The 20,316-nt window shown below is 31.9% G+C and overlaps 5 protein-coding genes across 6 annotated transcripts; 4 read left to right on the top strand and 1 right to left on the bottom strand.

Moving 5' to 3' along the window:
- Positions 1-13: 13 nt before the first annotated feature.
- On the bottom strand, positions 14-5,981 carry LOC113373384 (bromodomain-containing protein 8). The gene is made up of 5 exons (XM_026613688.1): positions 5,886-5,981; positions 5,529-5,794; positions 4,965-5,471; positions 3,540-3,737; positions 14-1,608 (listed from the first exon to the last, which is right to left on the bottom strand). Exons 2-5 carry the CDS (start codon positions 5,779-5,781, stop codon positions 14-16), a joined length of 2,553 nt encoding a protein of 850 aa, XP_026469473.1. The 5' UTR covers positions 5,782-5,794; positions 5,886-5,981.
- Positions 5,982-6,436: 455 nt separating this feature from the next.
- On the top strand, positions 6,437-8,885 carry LOC113373393 (zinc finger protein 99-like). Its single transcript, XM_026613697.1, has 3 exons — positions 6,437-6,594; positions 6,789-8,621; positions 8,686-8,885. Exons 2-3 carry the CDS (start codon positions 6,794-6,796, stop codon positions 8,745-8,747), a joined length of 1,890 nt encoding a protein of 629 aa, XP_026469482.1. The 5' UTR covers positions 6,437-6,594; positions 6,789-6,793; the 3' UTR covers positions 8,748-8,885.
- Positions 8,756-9,199, top strand: LOC113362985 (zinc finger protein 85-like). Its single transcript, XM_026605477.1, has one exon. The coding sequence runs from the start codon at positions 8,756-8,758 to the stop codon at positions 9,197-9,199; it is 444 nt and encodes a 147-aa protein (XP_026461262.1).
- Positions 9,200-11,488: 2,289 nt separating this feature from the next.
- On the top strand, positions 11,489-13,556 carry LOC113373404 (zinc finger protein OZF-like). Of its 2 annotated transcripts, XM_026613713.1 has the most exons (4): positions 11,489-11,615; positions 11,744-11,850; positions 12,090-12,322; positions 12,413-13,556. In XM_026613713.1, exons 3-4 carry the CDS (start codon positions 12,118-12,120, stop codon positions 13,318-13,320), a joined length of 1,113 nt encoding a protein of 370 aa, XP_026469498.1. In that variant the 5' UTR covers positions 11,489-11,615; positions 11,744-11,850; positions 12,090-12,117; the 3' UTR covers positions 13,321-13,556. The 2 variants fall into 2 exon arrangements, with proteins under 2 accessions (XP_026469498.1, XP_026469492.1); XM_026613707.1 differs by having other exon boundaries at positions 12,090-13,556.
- On the top strand, positions 13,391-13,918 carry LOC113362984 (zinc finger protein 90-like). Its single transcript, XM_026605476.1, has one exon. It carries the CDS (start codon positions 13,391-13,393, stop codon positions 13,916-13,918), a length of 528 nt encoding a protein of 175 aa, XP_026461261.1.
- Positions 13,919-20,316: the final 6,398 nt, after the last annotated feature.

Below are 20,316 nucleotides of genomic sequence, written 5' to 3'. Positions count from 1 at the left end.
TTCCAAAACAAAATCATTTATCCATCCCCCTTTTTCTTTTCGAGGCAGGTTCACTCGTTCTAGTCTCTCGTTTCATTGGAAAATCTTGCTGTTGCGCCTGCACCAATAATTGCAGTTGTTCCAAACCTTCCTTCTGCATCTCCTTTGCCATGTTGTACACAGTTGATCCAACCTTATTGTACATTATAGCATTTTGGAACATCAGCATAACGTCTCTTTGGAATTCTGCAGTACTGCGTAACGTACCATTGTCCAGATTCTTCTTAATAGTTGATAAATCCATTGGGCGCTTCACCATAGCATGATAACCTGGTGCTTGTTCATTAGTAATCGGTTTAGCAAATAAGGAAGAGTTCCTGTGTGTGCAAAGTCTGTTGAAAACTAAGAATATTGATTTTTTCCAAGTCCTGTAGTCTTTCTCTTCTTCAGTTATTGTTGAAGCAGGACTGTTTGGTGAGTCTATGGATATAGAATACTGCCTGCGCGTTCTGGATTGTAACAACACATTGTCATCATCGTCAGCCCATGGACTTTCAGAACGTCTGTCAGACTTATATTTCATTATATCAGACTTTTTACCTAGCAGGTCAAAATCGTCATCATCTAATTTAGGTTTATCATCAACTCGTTTACGAGAGTAGTCGCGTTTCATTTTACCATGCTTGTCTTCTTTAATTACTTCGATTGGCGAATCGTCGTCCTCCATTGTATCCAGTTGACTGGTGACACTTTCTTCCATTTTGGAATCCTCAGATGACTCTGATTTTGGTTCAATGGTTTGGACCACTGTACTATCAAGTTTTTCCAGCACGATTTTAGGCTCTGGTTCAATTTTAATGTTTAATTTATCATCATCAGGAGTTAGCATTGCGTCGTCAGTTGGCAAAGACTTAGAGTCATCTTCCATATTGACCGGACTTGCTTCGCTATCGACTTCTGACTCCTCAACTTTTGCTGTGACAGCATCACTAGCATCACCAGTGTCTTCTTTATCCGCATCCTGATCACGTTCATCTATAGACTTGTCCAGACCGCATTCCTTACGCAAGTCCGAGACCATCTGACTCATTTCAAGGTTCTTTTTGTCCTCAGAAACGCGTTTACCATCTTCTTCTTCATCTTCCATCAGCTCCACTTCCACAACTTCTACAGAACCTGGTGCGGACTCGTTCTCCCTTGATGACTTGCTCTCGACAACTGTGTCTTCACTGAACTCGGGCTTCGTGTCTTCACCACTAGTCATGCTCTGCTTGGTCTCATCTTCATTAGGATCCAATAAATTATCATCATTAGATATACTTTGTATGATGTCTTCAACTCGACTTTCCAGTTGGTCAGACTCGGAGTTTTCGGTTCCCATTTCGGAACTGTTACTGTCTCCCATGTCTCCTAAAGCAGTGGTGGCCTGATTCAACTGTGTGGCCAATTCTTCTTCTTGTTCTTTGCGAATGATATTGTCAACCACTGCTAGCTTTTCGTCAATTGAAAGATCATCGAAAATCTCTTTGTTTTCTTTATTGGACGCGAATGGAACTAGGTTGAGATTCAAAATGTCGTCGGGAATGGAGCTGGTGGATGTTGAGGCTTCTGGAGGTTTGGGTTTGGGAACTGAAATAGAATAGACAATTGATAAAATAATGAATTGTTAATAAATACAAAAATAGAATGATAAATCAGCTCAACATTTTTGAAAAAATTGCCTTTTTCACCTCAATCTTTTTGACAAAAAATCCCATTTGCTAATTATATGTTGACTAGACGCTTCAAGTCGTTCAGAATCGTTTGACATGAAAATTGGAAAAAATAGATGATATAAACTAAAATTTGAACATTACTCAATGTTTTTCTCAAAAATCAAGTATCAGTACCAATTTTATATTGATATTATTATTAACTTTAGTAATCATAGATTATTTTATGATCATAGATTATGTGTGTGTATGTGGCAGATTTTATTACATTTCGTCTACGTTTCCTCAAAAACTGCTGGACCGATTTCACAAATTTAAAACCCTGTCGATGTAAATGTAAATAACGATCAGCATTGAAATGTGCGACGTTCAGCCGAGCCGTTTCTTTATAAATAGAATAAAAGAGTAATTTTTAAATTCCGCAGTTAAATGAGCCAGAAATCGAAAATAAAAAACATTTTTTTTCGCATATCTTTACGTTTCAGAAGTTTCTGAACATTTTGGCATACCTCAGAAAAAATGAATGTGTGTGTATTTTGTGTCCGCAATCGATTTGAGTGGTTCAAAAAACATTCTATTCTTATTGATAGAAAGATGTGCTGATTAGTTTTTGGCAAAAGTCGGTCCAACCGTTTTGGAGTTATGGAGCCAAGAGTGCAGAAAACAGACATCGAGTTTTTGAGAGAACGGTGAATCCGATTTGAATGATCGAAAAAACATTCAATTCGTAATGATTGGGAGAAGTGCTGATTAGTTTTTGGCAAAGGCAGGTCCAGCCATTTGGAAGATACGGAGCTGAATGTGGCAGTTTTTGAGAGAACTAAGCATGCGATTTGAACGATTCAAAAAACTTTCTGCTTGTGTTATTTCAAATTATAATTTTTTAAAAATTTAATTTTGTTTTCCAAAAATTTTGTATTTCAAAAATAATTCAGATTTTAATTTTAATTCTGGCTAAAGTTCTAAAGGTCACTTATATACTTTAAATAAATAAATTTTAAATCTGCAATTCAGTTTATATAATTCTTAATAATTCTATCTTTAAAAACTTTTAATATGCCTCGAGCATTTTGTTACGGTACGGGAAGTTCCAGCAATTTGCCTTAAGACACGATGCCAAACACAACTAGTTTTTTTTTCTAATTGCCATCATTAATACTATTAATGACAAGTTTATTTGATCTCTATCTGTTTTTATTATTGTTAGTATTACAAATCTTAATATTATTGATATCATATATGCTAATTAAAAAGAAACGGCTCGACCGATTGTGGCGCAAAAATATCAACGGGAGTCGTCTTTATAGATCGCGAGTCGTTTTTGCAAAAAGCAATTTTGCCGTTTTGGAGGTATGGAGCGTAGAGGGTGTAAAAACGGTTATGCAGTTTTTGAGAGAACGGATCATCCGATTAGATTAATTAAAAAAGCATTTTGCTTGAGTAAACGGTGTGTAAAAAATGCTTTTAGAGAAAATTTCGAAATTTTGAAAATTAAAAAAAAATCAAAATTTTCAAAAAAATCCAAATTTTCAAATAATTCAAAGTTTCAAAAAAACTAAATTTTAAACAATTTCAAAAGAGATCGAAATTAAAAAAAAACATTTTTTACAAAAGTTTGAGAATATTTCGAAATTTTCAAAAAAATCGAATATTGTCAGTTCTTAACCCTTTCGACTCGGATGCCGCCGAGCGAGTGGAAAGGGTTAACTTCTTTAATTATGTGCTTTTTGTAATTGATGGCAAACGATTCAAAAGGACTTGAAACTTACGGGAGAGCATAAAAGTAGCTAAACATATACTTCTCATATGGAAGGTCAATAAATGCATAATCAAGTTTACCAATCCTACCTATTTCTGCCAAGACAGCATTTTCATCAATATTTGCAATGTTTGCCTTAAAATCTGGGACAGTGGCTTGTTTACCAATACTACTTTTGTTATCGAGCAAAGAAGGTAGATTTCCATGTTGTGGAAGTGTCCTTTGACTATTCTGATCGCCGTCTTGAGATAAACCTGATAATAAATTACTCTTTGCTAAACTGGATACTGAAAAAAAAGTAATATTATATAAAATCTGCTGCGACTGATATAAATAAGTAATACAGTAATATCCCGCTTAACACTGTTTTGGTTCAGCGCTCTTTTATTAAGTTCCCTTAGAGTAAGTTATAATAATCGCAAAAAAATTGAAAATGAAAATTTTTAAATATCTTTACGTTTCAAAACCTTCTGAACATTTTGGCATACCTTAGAATAAATGGATGTATGTGTGTGTGTGTATGTGTGTGTGTATGTGTATGTGTGTGTGTGTGTGCGGATACAAATTTGCGTCGACGATTTCCGGAGTACCGATCAACAGATTTGAATACTTCAAAAAACATTCGATTCGCATTGATAAGGAAATGTGCTGATTAGTTTTTGACGAAGGCAGGTCTAGCCGTTCCGAAGATACGGGGCAAAAAGTGCCAAAAACGGTAACTCAGTTTTTAAGAGAACGGCGCGTCCGATTTTAATAATTCAAAAAACATTTTACTTGTATTGACAAGATGAAGAACTGATTAAATTTTTGAGAAGGCAGGTCCAGCGGTTATGGACTCTCAATAAAAATAAGTTAAAAAAATGCCTTTTGGAGGTCAAAAATGATCATTAGACATATGCACATCAAATTATCAGATATTTCATAGAGATTTTAATAATGTGTACACATTTTTTGTAAATTTTTTTGGGTTCCGTACCAAGATTTTTAATTTTAAAATTTACGTATATAGCTCAAAAAATGTCCTCGACATTTTCAACAGTATGGAATAACCGATTTGTATGATAATTTTCAAAAAATACTAAGTTTCAAAAAAACTAAATTTTAAACAATTTCAAAATTAAAAAAAAAACATTTTTTACAAAAATTTGAAAATATTTCGAAATTTTCAAAAAAATCGAATATTTTCAAAAATTTCCATATTCTCAAAAAATTAAAGAAAAAATTTTTAAATACGCTCCTAGCCTAATTTAAAAAGCACTTATAAGCATACAGTATGTATTTATAATAAATAATCTATTTGCAATTATTCAAAACAATTATTGATTATTTACATTTCTTGAATGTTTAATTAAAGTTCCAGCAATTTTCTTTAAAGCACAATGCTAGTTACCCAAAAAATTTCCTAGCCGTCTTTCCCTAACGCCAATTTTCTGAGTAGCTTTGTTTATTGCGCTCTATTTTTATGAAATGTATCCCCCATGTTAAACGGGATATTACTGTATTATTTTTATTACCTCTTCCAGCTAAAGAAGAATGCAGTAAACTGGGATTCGGTGCAGGTGATGGTGATTTCAGCAAGCTAGTCAACAAAGGTGAAGTTGTGGGCTTAGATGCTTCAGGAGTCACAGACTCATCCTTTATATCTGTTAATTCATCTTTAACTTTCATTTGTGTCGGTGAAGTAATACCGCCTGTGGATAATTTCAAACCAGGCCTCAACTGTCTTTCCATTTCCAGTTTTTTCTCCTCTCGTTCTTGCAACCATTTTGCATGCTCAAGATTTTTCTTGTCTTCTATTTTCTTCCTTTCCAGGATTGAATTATATACTTGATTGATTTTGTCTGCAGAGGCTTTGCCAGATTTGATTAATTTTGTATCGTAAGCTATTTTTTGGTATTCTTTTCTGGTTTGTTGCAATTTTAAATTCAGTTCTTGTATTCGTTCTTCTGTTAATTTCTTTTTTATCAACTCAAGAGAAGACTCGGTTTCAGGAACCACCTCAGGACTATTTGCAAATTTATCTAAAGCGACAAGATATTTAACAATAACTTAGATTTTTACCACAAATTTTAACCCACCTGTTGCTCTTTTCTTTCTCTTGGGAGTATCAACATTATCCAATAACAATCCATATTGAGCAGCACAGTTTTTCTGTGAAAACCAATCGGCCGGCCTATTGGGATCTTGAAAAGCTTTTAAAGCTCGGCTTACTGAAGTCCAATTTTGGTCTCCGCTTCGAACAACTGCAGATGCTAAACATAACTGCTCTTTTATTGACCATTTGTCTATGGGGGCTCTTTTTTTCTTCAAATGCTCATGGATTGAGAACATGATAAAGCTCAGACTGGGGATGCAAAATAGTAATGAATACATTTATAACAATAAAAAGATATTGATGCATGAACATTTAATTAGTTTGTATATAAGTTACTTACCTCAAATACTATTTTCAGATTTTTGTAAATAAATTCACATTTTACACAACATAACCTTGTTTCAGAACAAAATCGATAACATGTCATCAAACTTATATAAATAACAGTTTCGTTTTGTTAATACCTAAATTATTATTGTTATTATTATTTTTATTATTTATAATTCATATATATTTATGTATAATTAAATATCAATTTAAATATATAACTTTCTTTATTTAAAGTTTACTTAAGTTTTGTTTTAGTTTGCATATACACGAAGTTGGCAGATAAAACAGAAATGTCAAATAACACGTTGTTCAACATAAGATAAATTATATTAAATTTATGTTGTCGTTATTGTAAATTAAAGTTCTTTAAGAAAAAATTCGAATGAGTAGATAAAAGAAGAGTTATTATTATTGAGAATTTAATCAATTTTTATTAATGTTATTTACTAATGAAATTTATTTTTAAAATGAAGAAATATCTTGTGTTGGCGACGGTGACATTAGAGCGCCGCCATGTTTACAAAGTACGTTTAACTGTCAAACAAATTGTTTAATTTTAATGATTTGATCGAACATTTTATATTTTATTTAATTAATTATTACGTGTAGTTATGTTTAAATGCATTAATAATTTTATTATATAATCATTTATAAATACAATTAATAGTGTACACGTGCAGTGTTTGTAATATATTGATAAACATAAAAATAATTGTAAGGTTAGTCCACGTGATTGAGATCTTAATATATTTACTTTAACAGGATAAATGCATTTATCATTGCCTTTCTAAAACATACTCCATGCTTCCACTGTCAACAACTAATGCTTTCATTTGTAAATCTAGTTAAATGAATTAATAAATTTATCAAAAGATTGTTAAATAGTTACTAACTACTTTTGTAATTCTTATAGAATAGATGCAGTGCAAATATCTTAAAATGTCAGAAGCCACAACAGTCCCTGACAATGACCCGATAATTAAAATTGAACCACCAGAACTTCAGCAGGAAATAGAGGAAGAGTCTGAATCGAGTTTAGAAGATGATAAAACTTGTCTGAAGAGATTTATGAATCCGATAGTAAAGATAGTAAAGTTAGAAGAACAAGTTCATCAGGAATTAATTCAGACTCCTCCTTATAAGTGTGATGGATCATTTAGAAAGATGCATTATTTACAACAGCATATGGTAAATCATAGTTATAAGTGTACTGATTGTTCAAAGACTTTTCCAGATGCAAGTACATTAATAATACACCTGAAGAATCATGAGGATGAAAGACATTTTGTATGTACAAAGTGTGATGAAGCATTTACTACAAAAAATCATTTGGATCAACACGTTTGTGCTCCTGCCACAGAACAATCGGATGAATCTATAGTTAAAATTGAACCTCAGGAATTTCCATGTGAAGATATTCAACAGGAAATAGAAGAAGAGCCTGAATCGTGTTCAGATGATGATAAAACATGTCTAAAGAGGTTCATGAATTCCATAGTAAAGATAGAAGAAGAAGTCCAACAGGAATTAATTCAGACTTCTTCTTATAAATGCGACAAGTGTGATAGATCGTTTAGAAAGAGGCATTATTTACAACAGCATATGGTAAATCATAGTCATAAGTGTATTGATTGTTCTGAGACTTTTCCAGATGCAAGTACATTAATAATACATCTGAAGAATCATGAGGATGAAAGACATTTTGTATGTACAAAGTGTGATGAAGCATTTACTACAAAAAATCATTTGGATCAACACGTTTGTGCTCTTGCCACAGAACAATCGGATAAATCTATAGTTAAAATTGAACCTCAGGAATTTCCATGTAAAGATATTCAACAGGAAATAGAAGAAGAGCCTGAATCGTGTTCAGATGATGATAAAACATGTTTGAAAAGGTTCATGAACTCTATAGTAAAATTTGAAGAAGAACCCCAACAGGAATTAATTCAGGATCTACCTTATAAATGTGATAAGTGTGATAGATCATTTAAAAAGCCACACAATTTGAAAAGGCATATGGAAGCACATAAACCTGAATGTACATATTGTTCAAAGACTTTTCCAGATGCAAAAACATTAGAAATACATCTGAAAACTCATATGGATGGAAAACCTTTCCTATGCACAATGTGTGACACAGCATTTATCACAAAATATAAGTTAGATCGACACGTTTGTCCTTGTGCAGGAAAACAACAACAAAATATTCATGCTCAAGCTGCTGAGAGACCTTATATATGCAATCTATGCGATAAGACTCTTGAAAATTCCAAGCATTTAAAATCACACATGCTCATTCACAGTGAGGAACAAACCCACAAATGTAAAATATGCCATAAGATTTGTACTCAATCAGGTCATTTGAAGGTGCATATGCTGTTGCATACTGGAGAGCGTCCCCACAAATGTAAAATATGCGATAAGGCATACACACAACGCGGTGCATTGAAAGTGCATATGTTGATTCACACTGGGGAACGTCTCCACAAATGTGAAGTGTGTGATAAGACATTTAGAATTACAAGTCACTTAAAATCTCACATGCTCGTTCATAGTGAGGAGTGTCCTTGGAAATGCATCATATGCAATAAGACATTTAAACACAAGAATTCCTTCAATCAACATATGCTTATTCACACTGGGGAACGTCCTTACAAATGTGAAAAATGTGATAAGGCTTTTGCATATTACAGTAGCTTAAGGGATCATATTCCCATTCATACTGGTGATCGTCCAAATAAATGTAAAGTATGCAATAAAACATTCTCATTATTGAGTACCTTAAATAATCATATGCTCCTTCACAGTGGGGAACTACCCTACAAATGTAACAAATGTGATAAGGCATACTCACAGCCAAAGAGTTTGAGATCACATATGCATGTTCACGCAGAAAAGGGTGCTTATAAATGTAAAACATGTGATAAGACATTCACACATCCGAGGAACTTGAAGAGACACATGCCTTTTCACAGTGATGAACGTCCACTAAAATGTGAAATATGTGATAAGACCTTCAAATATCCGAACAACCTTAAAGATCACCTGCTTATTCACACTGAGGAACGTTCACAAAAGTGTAAAATATGTGATAAGACATTCAGACAGTTGAGGAGCTTGAAACTACATATGCTCATTCACACTGGGGAACTCCCACACAAATGTGAAATATGTGATAAGGCATTCAGACACTCAAATACTTTGAGAAATCACATGCTAAGACACACTGGGGAAAAACCCCATAAATGTAAAGTGTGTGATAAAAAATTCAGACAATCTCGTTTTTTGAAAAAACACATGATGATTCATACCAAAGAGTAATTAAAAATATGAAATATGAAATAAGGGTTTTGCATAAAGTAAAACATGGCTGTTTATACATATTGTTAATACATATGAATTAATTTGTATATTTTATAAATATGAATAAACTATGTTATCAATGACTAATCTAAAATATTTCAACGCAATAGTATTTTATATTCACTGTAGGTATAATAGTTATTTTAAAAATCAAAAGATCAAATTGGTTAAACATTTTTCATCTTAACAAATTTATGTGAATGTATTTAAATTAAATGTAAAAATTTAAATTTTGAAATTCTCATTTTTTATTAACTTTTCGTATGGTAAGTTATAGTAACCGCAAAAAAGTCGAAAATGAAAATTTTTGCATATCTTTGCACATTCGACTCCTATTAATAGGGTGATTAGTTTTTGAAAAAGGAAGCTGCAGTCGATTCAGTGATACTAAGTAAAAAATAGCAATTTTGGAGAAAACGGAGTATCCGATTAGAATTATTCAACAAACATTTTGCGTCTATTGACAGTGTGAAGTAATGATTAGTTTTTGGAGAAGGCAAAACAATATAAATGATTTGGATTTAAATTAGGCCTGCAATGAATAGTGTATTCTGCATAATGTCGAATACCGAATATTCGGCATGCTCCAGAGACTGAATACCGAATATTCGGCAGGATTTAAGCGCCTAAACTCGTTCGTATTAATGTAATTACTATTAACAGTTGTTATATTAAAAACGGTAAAAACTTTGTTGAAAAATCCATGGATAGATATCTTTGAAAATTTAAAAAAATAAAAACGGAAAAACCTTGATAAAAATATCATGGGTATATAAAAAACGGCAAAACTGCACGTATTCGGGCGCGTGGATGAACCGATTTGAATGGTTCAAAAAACATTTGATTCCTGTTGATAGGGAGATGTGCTGATTAGTTTTTATCAAAGGCTGTCTATATTTTGTCAATACAATCAAACTGGAAGTTTTATACACTTTCTATAGAAAACATGGTATACCTAATCCAAACCAAGTCTTTTTTGGTCTTTCGACTTATTTATTGATTACGTTTCAAGTTTTTGAGATTATTTTTGGATTCTGTATTTTGAGTATAATTGTAAATAATACCACTGAGTTTATACAAAAATTTCAAATTTCTGCGAGGAGAGATAGAAAATGAATTATTCTTTGTCCTGCTTTTTATCTGACTACGTTCAGTAAAACTGCCAGCTACTTCATCATTGTAGAAATGTACTTTTTTATGTCTTTCAAAAATTTGTTATGTAAACCTTTTTAGTCCAAAGGCGGAGTAACTTGGAACGGCCAGGTGGCAAACAGGTTTAATGTCCTATTTTAATTTTAAAGGTATTTTTCAAAATATTTACATTTTTAACTAATGCTAAAAAACTACCAACGGAAGAAAATACTTTTATTATGGATTTTCAAATATTACCGTTTAAATCCCGATAGCAAAGTTATAAGAATCAAGGTTATAGCTGGTTATACATCTTTTTCCCTCTACTTTCAAATATTGTTGTTAAATAATGCTTAACTATACTGCGTTTTGACACATTAGGTGGTAGACTTTTTTAACCCCGGACCTTAATATATTACTATCTATTCTTCGATAATTTCTGGGAAATTATAAATGGGAAAATGTTATTCGACAAAATGTCCCTTTGATCGATCCCAGATTTAGGTTCTGAATTTAAATAACATAAATAAAAATTAATTAATTTTTATTTATGTTATTTAAATTCAGAACCTAAATCTATACTCATTATACCTAAATTATATACTCATTAGTATTTATAACACATTTTCTAGGTTATATTAATATAACCTAGAAAATGTTTTATAAATACTAATGAGTATACAATTATACAAATGAGATCTTTCAAGGCACCGTGTTTGAGAAAAATATGCCAAAAAGTGCATTTTCATATTAACATTTCAAAAAAGTTGATATTTTGAGTTTCTCGTAACACTTGCGGCCCGTTTACTAACGTTTTTGTATATAAATAAAACTACAAAAAAACGAATTTTTCAAGACTAAAACTGGCCAAATCGGTTTAGCCGTTTTCGAGTTTTACCGAATCATTTGATCGAGAGCTCCATTTTTATATAAACTTACTTATCTATGATATATTCTATTATTTGAATTTATAGTTTATATATGATGCACGTCACTAGTTTACATTGATATCTACTCTACAGTTTTCTACAGTTTTTCTCTATGGTGGACTTGGCAACACTGCCGCCATGTTACAAAGTTCGTTTAACTGTCAAACAAATTGTTTAATGATTTGATCGAACATTTCATATTTTTTTTATTTAATTATTACGTTTGGTTATGGTTTAAATGCATTAATAATTATATTTAAATACAAATAATAATTTACGCGAAATGTATTTGTGACATATTGATAAACATAAAGGTAGTGTAAGGTTAATCCACGTGGTTGACATATCATAATAATTATTTTGTTCAGAAAAAAATATATTTAGTTTTAAATAAAGGCACGCGAAGAATATCTAAAACACAGTTTCATTTATTTTATTTCAGCTCTGCAATAGATGAAAAACTTTGAAGAATACGTTGAGATTCATATTTACTGTCAAATATAAAGTTTTGAGGAAGGAGTCATCTTGGATAAATACATTTATCTTAATGTAAGATTACCTCTAATTAGAAAATAAATTTGCACGTTTGTGTTGACAGAGGAAGCCTGAATGATTATGACTTTAAGCATACATCCCTGTGAAATATTACAACAGGATAAATGCGTTTATCATTGCCTTTCTAAAACATACTCCACTCTTCAACTGTCAACAACTAATGTTTTTATTTGTAAATGTAGTTGAATTCATATTAAATAAATAGTTACTAACTACTTTTGTAATACTTATAGAATACACACAGTGCACAAATATCTTAAAATGTCAGAAGCCACAACAGTCCCTGACAATGACCCGATAATCATAATTGAACCACCAGAACTTCAACGGGAAATAGAAGTAGAGTCTGAATCATATTCGGATGATGATAAAACATGTCTGAAGAATTTCATGAACTCCATAGTAAAGATAGAACAAGATGTCCAACAGGAATTAATTCAGACCCCTCCTTATAAATGTGACAAGGGTGATAGATTATTTAGAAAGATGCATTATTTACAACAGCATATGGTAAATCATAGTCATAAGTGTATTGATTGTTCAAAGACTTTTCCAGATGCAAGTACATTAATAATACATCTGAAGAATCATAAAGATGAAAGATATTTCGTATGTACAAAGTGTGATGAAGCATTTACTACAAAAAATCATTTGGATCAACACGTTTGTGCTCCTGCCACAGAACAATCGGATGAATCTATAGTTAAAATGGAACCACAAGAACTTCCAATTGAAGATATTGAACAGGAAATAAAAGAAGAGCCTGAATCATGTTCAGATGATGATAAAACATGTTTGAAAAGGTTCATGAACTCTATAGTAAAATTCGAAGAAGAAGTACAACAGGAATTAATTCAGGATCTACCTTATAAATGTGATAAGTGTGATAGATCATTTAAAAAGCCACACAATTTGAAAAGGCATATGGAAGCACATAAACCTGAATGTACATATTGTTCAAAGACTTTTCCAGATGCAAAAACATTAGAAATACATCTGAAAACTCATATGGATGGAAAACCTTTCCTATGCACAATGTGTGACACAGCATTTATCACAAAATATAAGTTAGATCGACACGTTTGTCCTTGTGCAGGAAAACAACAACAAAATATTCATGCTCAAGCTGCTGAGAGACCTTATATATGCAATCTATGCGATAAGACTCTTGAAAATTCCAAGCATTTAAAATCACACATGCTCATTCACAGTGAGGAACAAACCCACAAATGTAAAATATGCCATAAGATTTGTACTCAATCAGGTCATTTGAAGGTGCATATGCTGTTGCATACTGGAGAGCGTCCCCACAAATGTAAAATATGTGATAAGGCATACACACAACGCGGTGCATTGAAATTGCATATGCTGATCCACACCGGGCAACGTCTCCACAAATGCAAAGTGTGTGGTAAGACATTTAGACTTTCAAATCACTTAAAAATCACACATGCTTGTTCATAGTGAAGAGCATCACTGGAAATGCAAAATATGCGATAAGACATTTGTGCATAACGGTAACTTGAATCAACATATGCTCATTCACACTGGGGAACGACCTTACAAATGTGATAAATGTGACAAGGCATTTGCATATGCGAGTAGCTTAAAATATCATATTCTCAGTCATACTGTGGATCAATCCAATAAATGCAAAATATGCAATAAAACATTCAGAGTATTGAATAGCTTAAATGGTCATATGCTCACTCATACTGGGGAACGACCTTACAAATGTAAAAAATGTGATAAGACATACACACAATCAAAAAGTTTGAATTCACATATGCTGGTTCACACAAAAAAGGGTGCTTATAAATGTAAAACATGCGATAAGACATTTGCACATCCGAGGAACTTGAAAAGACATATGCTTATTCACAGTGAGGAACATACACAAAAGTGTAAAATATGTGATAAAACATTCAGACATTTGAAGACATTGGAACTACATATGCTAATTCACACTGGGGAACGTCCATACAAATGTGAAGTATGTGATAAGACATTCCGTAAACATGGTGACATGAAAAAGCACATGGTTGTTCACACCAAAAAGTAATTAAAAATATAAAATATGAAATAAGGGTTTTTTTACATAAAGTAATGCATGGCTGTTTATGGATATTATTAATACATATGAATTAATTTGTATATTTTATAAAAATGAATAAATAATGTTATCAACGACTAATGTAAATATTTCATTGAAATAATGTTTTATATTCACAGCAGAATAATATTTCTTTGGAACATCAAAATTGTTTAAGCATTTTTTATCACAACAAATTTATGTGAATGTATTTAAATAAATGTAAATTTTCAATTCTGTATTTCCCTTTTTTCGTTAGACTGCGGCGCTGCGCTTACGCGCTTTGATATTTCGTTTCTACGCAGCTAACGTATCGCAATTGGTTTGAAAAAAAAGTTCGAAATTTCTCGAAAAATTTCTCTATTTTTTAGCAAAGTAAATTTTTCAAAGTTCTAATTTTATTTTTTTAATTTCATTTTTGATACGGGAAGTTCCAGTAATTTGCCTTAAGGCACGATGCCATGCACCACTAGTTTACTAACTTTCCGTAAGTCATAATAATCGCAAAAAAATAATAGAATATAAATTTTTCTATATCTTTACGCCTCTAAAACGGCGAAACTTTTGGATACAATATTCCATTGACGTTTTCAGGAGCGCGAATCAACCGATTTGCTGATTCAAAAAACATTCGACTCCTATTGATAGAAAGGCGTGTTGATTAGTTTTTGACAAAGGCAATTATTCTTAACATAAACCTATAACAATAACGTGTCCTTTGAATATTGAGAAATGTGTTCGTTCATAATCTCAAAATTCGATGAAATTTGAATGATTATATATACAAAATACAATTACGAATTCATTTCTTCGTATCATTTTATGTAAAATGTAGACTAGCAAATATATAGATCCATCGCAAACTCTTTATCGCATAAAAGATAAAACACACAGAATACTATCGCTGAGCGGCGGCGGCGCCTACTTTGATTTTAACTATTCGGCCAAATATCAAAAAAGGTTCCAAATATGCCGAATACTATATAGTAACCGAGTATTCGGTGCAAGACTAATTTTAAATTTAATTCTAAATAAAATTTTAAATTTTACTTAAGTATATACTCGAATTTACCTTTGCAATTCCATTATTAATTATGTTACGAAAGGTTCGAGCAATTGCCCTAATGCCATGTCCACTAGTTTATCTTTAAAGAATTATTTGAAGTAAAAATATTTAAGTAACGCTTAGGGGGCGGTTTGACAAAATATTACGTGGGCGAGGGAGGGGTATAGTAAGATTCACGTGTATTTTATTTTTTAACTATTTTTTTAAAAAAAGTTCAAACATTTTTTTAAAAAAAAGTTAAAAAAATAGTTTTTTCCCGTAACTAAATATACACGTGATGTTTGTTGGGGGGGGGAGGTGTTTTTGAATATCGCCAAGGGGGAGGAGCGTTCCAAAAATCCTTAAAAACTCGCTCACACGTGATTAATGGACGCCCCCTTACCATGTGTATCCAAGCCTAAGTAAAAATGCATGGGAAAGCGTTGTGTTAGGTTTGGACGACATGGCCAGCACTAGTACTTTTTTTTCAATTCAAACTATTTGCCGAACATAATCGTTAAAAATAACTCAATTATTTCCTATTAATGATAATTTATATTATTTGATATCATTTGATATCATAATGATAATTTTTAATTATTCACACATTTTGAAACGTGTAAAGCAACTGGTGTAAAACAAAACGCCACTCACATCTAGAGGGGCGTCCATTAATTAATTGAAGGTGATATTGAAAACTACACTAACTTCTTCAATCAACCGAAATTTTTTGGAATATTTTGAAAAATGTCTTGATTTTTTAAAAAATAGGTAAAAAACGAATACACATCATATCTTACTAGATCCTTTATTTCATTCACACATTTTGAAACGTCTAAAGCAACTGGTGTAAAACAAAATGCCACTCACATCTAGAGGGGCGTCCATTAATTAATTGAAGGTGATATTGAAAACTACACTAACTTCTTCAATCAACCGAAATTTTTTGGAATATTTTGAAAAATGTCTTGATTTTTTAAAAAATAGGTAAAAAACGAATACACATCATATCTTACTAGATCCTTTATTTCATCTTAGGGGGCGTCCATTAATCACGCGAGGCTTTTAGGCAAAGGGGGGGGGGTATATTAAGATATCACATGTATCTATTTTTTACCTAATTTTTTTTTAAAATCTAAGCATTTACAAAAAAAAATACCATTATTTCTCGTAACTAAAAGTACGCGTGATGTTTGGTGAGGAAGGCAATGTAATTTTGCTTTGAATATCACCACTTATCACCAAGGGGGAGGGGGGTCCAAAACTTCTTTAAAAAATCGATCGCGTGATCAATGGACGCCCCCTTACCTGAATCTGTTGATCAATGGAGAATCTTTCATCAGCCCTTTCCATTTCTTCTCTCAGTTCCTTGATGATTTGGTCTTTCTGGGCTATTAAATCATCACATCTTTCCTTCTGGGCGATCATTCCACTTTCGATGTCAAGGGGGTCCACGCACTCTACAATATTCGACCAGGCTTCACTGATTTCATTGTACTTTTCCAGGGCTATGTCGGATTCTTCCTCCAATTTCTTCATTATCTCTAAAGGTAAAAGATAGTTGTAAATAATAATTTAGAAGAAGAAATTAAATTACAAATTTAAAGGACTGGACCAAAAAATTAAAATGCACTCAATCTGCCAAGCCGTTTCTGCGACGATTTTTAATCGAGACTACATTGAGATCTATAACCACAAGAGGAAATTTGATATCATACTGCTTGATATCGTACTGGCCGATGTTGGACCAATCGAACCCGAGACTAGTTTATGCTAGCCCACGTTGATAACCATTACACCATGAGGTTGTTAACCATTACACGAGTTTTTTTAATTTTTTTGAAAAATTTTAAAAAATTGTAAAATTGTAAAAAATATATTTTTTACCTCAATTTAAAAAAAAATCTAAATAGACATAGGTGATATCTTAAAGACCCCCCCTACACAATGTGATATTTTGTATTTTTTGTCAACCACCCTTTCCCCCACCACTACGTTATATTGCGGGATTTTTTGTCAAACACCCTCCCCTTTTAAAGCTCACGTGATTAAATGGCGTTTGAGATCTCTATCCTCAAGTGGAAATTTGATAACATACTGCTTGATATCAAGCTGGTTGGGGTTCAGATTAAAAGAGGTTGTTAACCATTACACTTTTTTTGAAAATTTTTAGATATACACGTGATATCTTAATAGATCCCCCCTCCACTACGTGATATTTTGTATTTTTTTGTCAACCCCCCTCACCCCTTTTAAAGCTCACATCATTAATGGAAGCCCCCTGAGGAGTTAATATTATTTAATACTACTCTATTTCTTACCATCTCTAATTTGAGCCTGGTCATGCCTCCTTTTGACTTCTCTAGAATCGTTGGCGACCCTGACATTTGTCACCAATAATTTTCCGTCCAAATATTGTTTTTCCAAAACGTCTGCACTTTCGTCCAATTGTTTATCCAGGACTCCTTTTTCTTGGTCTTCTAATAAAAAAACTTGTAAATGATCTTGTTTCCATTGCCTGGAATAATAAATAATTGATAAAAAAAGAGTGCGCGTAAGGTTCACACGCGATTGAAGTAAAACTTATTTGCTACTGTACAAGATGGCCATTAAATAAAAATAAATACATCATATAACAATTTTGAATAATGTTTATTAGTAATATGGTAACACTCGTGATGCACACATTTATTAGTGCCAACCATTATACACACTTTATATATATAAGTCTATCATTATAATGATAAATTATAAATTATATATTTATAATAGCATTAAAAATATGTATAATATTTAAAAACAATAATGCAACTAAAGTCATACTCCAAATATGACATGATCGGTTTGTCATTGTAATTAGCATTTGGAAATGAACCTTCATTAGAGAAATCACAATTGACCTGTATAGAAATGATATCATCGAGAGCTAATGACGACTCATTGGCACTCGACTCTTATCTTATCTGCCGTAACGCACTTCCGTTGCATTTGTACAGATTTACACCCTAGTTTTACTTCAATAAGTCTAGAATTTAGAAGTCAATTTTTTACTTTATGGTTATGCGCCTGCAGCGCTACCAACAAAATACATTCAAAAATAAATAACCCATATGAATATAGTTTAAATTTCTTCAGAGTTGCCACAACCATAAAATTTAACTTCCCAAAGTTTATGTATTATGCAGAAAATCCGATTTATAAATGTTTTCTGGACGATTCAAGCCATTCTGAATTGAATGGGACCAGATTTGGAAAAAATACGTGCGTGTGAGCCGATTTTTGTTCTTTTATCGACGTTTTCATAAAAACAGCTAGACCGATTTCAAAAAATTGAAAGACATTCAACGTAACTCAATAAGGCAGTGGTTTACAACCTTTCTAGTATTGCGCCGCCCTTAATGCAATAATCTAACAATATAATTTGTGAATACTTAAATGGTATTATAATTTATATATAGGCTCAAGACTAGTATGCCATATTAAAATTATACAATTTTTTTGTGTTGAACAATTACAGATATTATAAGTATGTTAGAAAGACATTAATTAGAGACCGTATAAATTATGAAGTGAAAGCAAAAATTTTATTTTCGAAATTAACAAACCAAAATCTTATCAAAATTGCTAAAACCTCACTTTTTTCGTTTATTAACTTTCCGTAGGGTATAGTTATAGTAATGGGCCGAAAATCGAAAATGAAAATTTTTGCATTTCTCGACGTTTTGAAGGTTTCCGAACATTTTGGCATACCTCAGAAAAAATAGATGTGTGTGTGTGTGTTTTGTATGTCCGCATTTTTTCGACCACGTTTTCGGGCGCACGGATCAACCGATTTGAATGGTTTAAAAAACATTCGATTCCTATCAATAGGGAGATGTGCTGATTAGTTTTTGGCAAAGGCAGATTCAGCCGTTACGGAAATATGGAGCAAAGAGTGCAGAAAATAGAAATCGAGTTTTTGAGAGAACGGATCATCCGATTTGTATGATCCAAAAAACATTCAGTTCGTAATGACGGGGAAAAGTGGTGATTGGCAAAGGTAGGCCCAGCGGTTTCGGAGATACAAGAACTAAGCGTCCGATTTAAATGATTCAAAGAACTTTCTGCTTGTTTCAATAAAATAATTGTTTTTGAAAAAAAAAATTGTTTTTAATTTTTAAATTGGATTAAAAATTCAAAAAATCACATAGGTTAAGCACAGTCTAAGCGCCACTCTGGTACAAATGTTTACCCAAGCGTGTTTAGACTGTTTATGTACTGGAGCACTTTTCCAATTTTATGAAAAACTATTGAAAAATGTGAAAATGCCGCCAAGCTAAGCACAGTATAAGTGAAAATGTCGCACAAAATTATTTGCAAATGCGTTTAGACTGTGCACTTTTTCAATTTAGGCAACTATTTTTTTTTTGAAATTGAATTCGAAATGAAATGACGATTGTTGTTAATGTTCTGGAGATAAATTGATTTATGATTTACATTTGATTTGCTCAGATATAACAAGATAGCAAAAATAGTAAGTTACAGTATTTGTAATAATATATTTGAAAACGTTTAACATTTTTCGAATATTTCATTACGGTACGGGAAGTTCCAGCAATTTTCCTTAAGGCACGATGCCATACACCACTAGTTTATATTAAATTTCATTTATTAGTTACACGTATCGGTAAATTAATGCAACCTGCTTTAATACAAAATGCCACATACACCTAGTCTCTAACCTTTTATTTGCAGCCTCAATCCTCCTCTGAATCCTCAACTGCCTCGCCAATTTCCTTTCTGCAGGATCCGCTGAGGTTATTTGAGGCTCCTTGATTTCATTTTCCATCATGGATGTCACAGTTTCTTCCTCTTCTAAAGACATTTTGATTAGAATAAAATATTGTTAATTGATATTTAATAAAAATAATTAATATTTAGTAAAATAAATAAAAATAAAATGTTGTAATTTTGATTTGGTTGATGGACGTGTCAAAATATTGTTTCGTTGTCATGACAACGGTGAAAGAGTATTATTGATTATTATTTTATTTGATAAAAAATATATTTAAATTAAATTAATATATTTAAATTTTATAAAACTTTTAATTATTTATTTATTTAAAAATTAATTTAATTGTTGATAAAAAAAATCCGTTAGATTTGCATAAAATCCGTTATGCTTCAAAATATTTCTTCGATATATCTAAACGCAATTAATGAAAAATATAAAATGAAAAAACTAGTGGGGTGTATGGCATCATGCTTCAAGGCAAATTGCTGGAACTTCCAGTACCGTGTTCGAGGAATATTGAATGTTTTCAAATAGATTATTATAAATATT

The sequence above is a fragment of the Ctenocephalides felis genome, unplaced genomic scaffold (genome assembly GCF_003426905.1).
Source record: "Ctenocephalides felis isolate EL2017-DRISC unplaced genomic scaffold, ASM342690v1 CF-g0.4_SCAFFOLD_00845, whole genome shotgun sequence".
Lineage (NCBI taxonomy): Eukaryota > Metazoa > Arthropoda > Insecta > Siphonaptera > Pulicidae > Ctenocephalides > Ctenocephalides felis.
The sequence above is the reverse complement of the archived record's forward strand: the minus strand, read 5'-3'. Positions and strand labels throughout refer to the sequence as shown.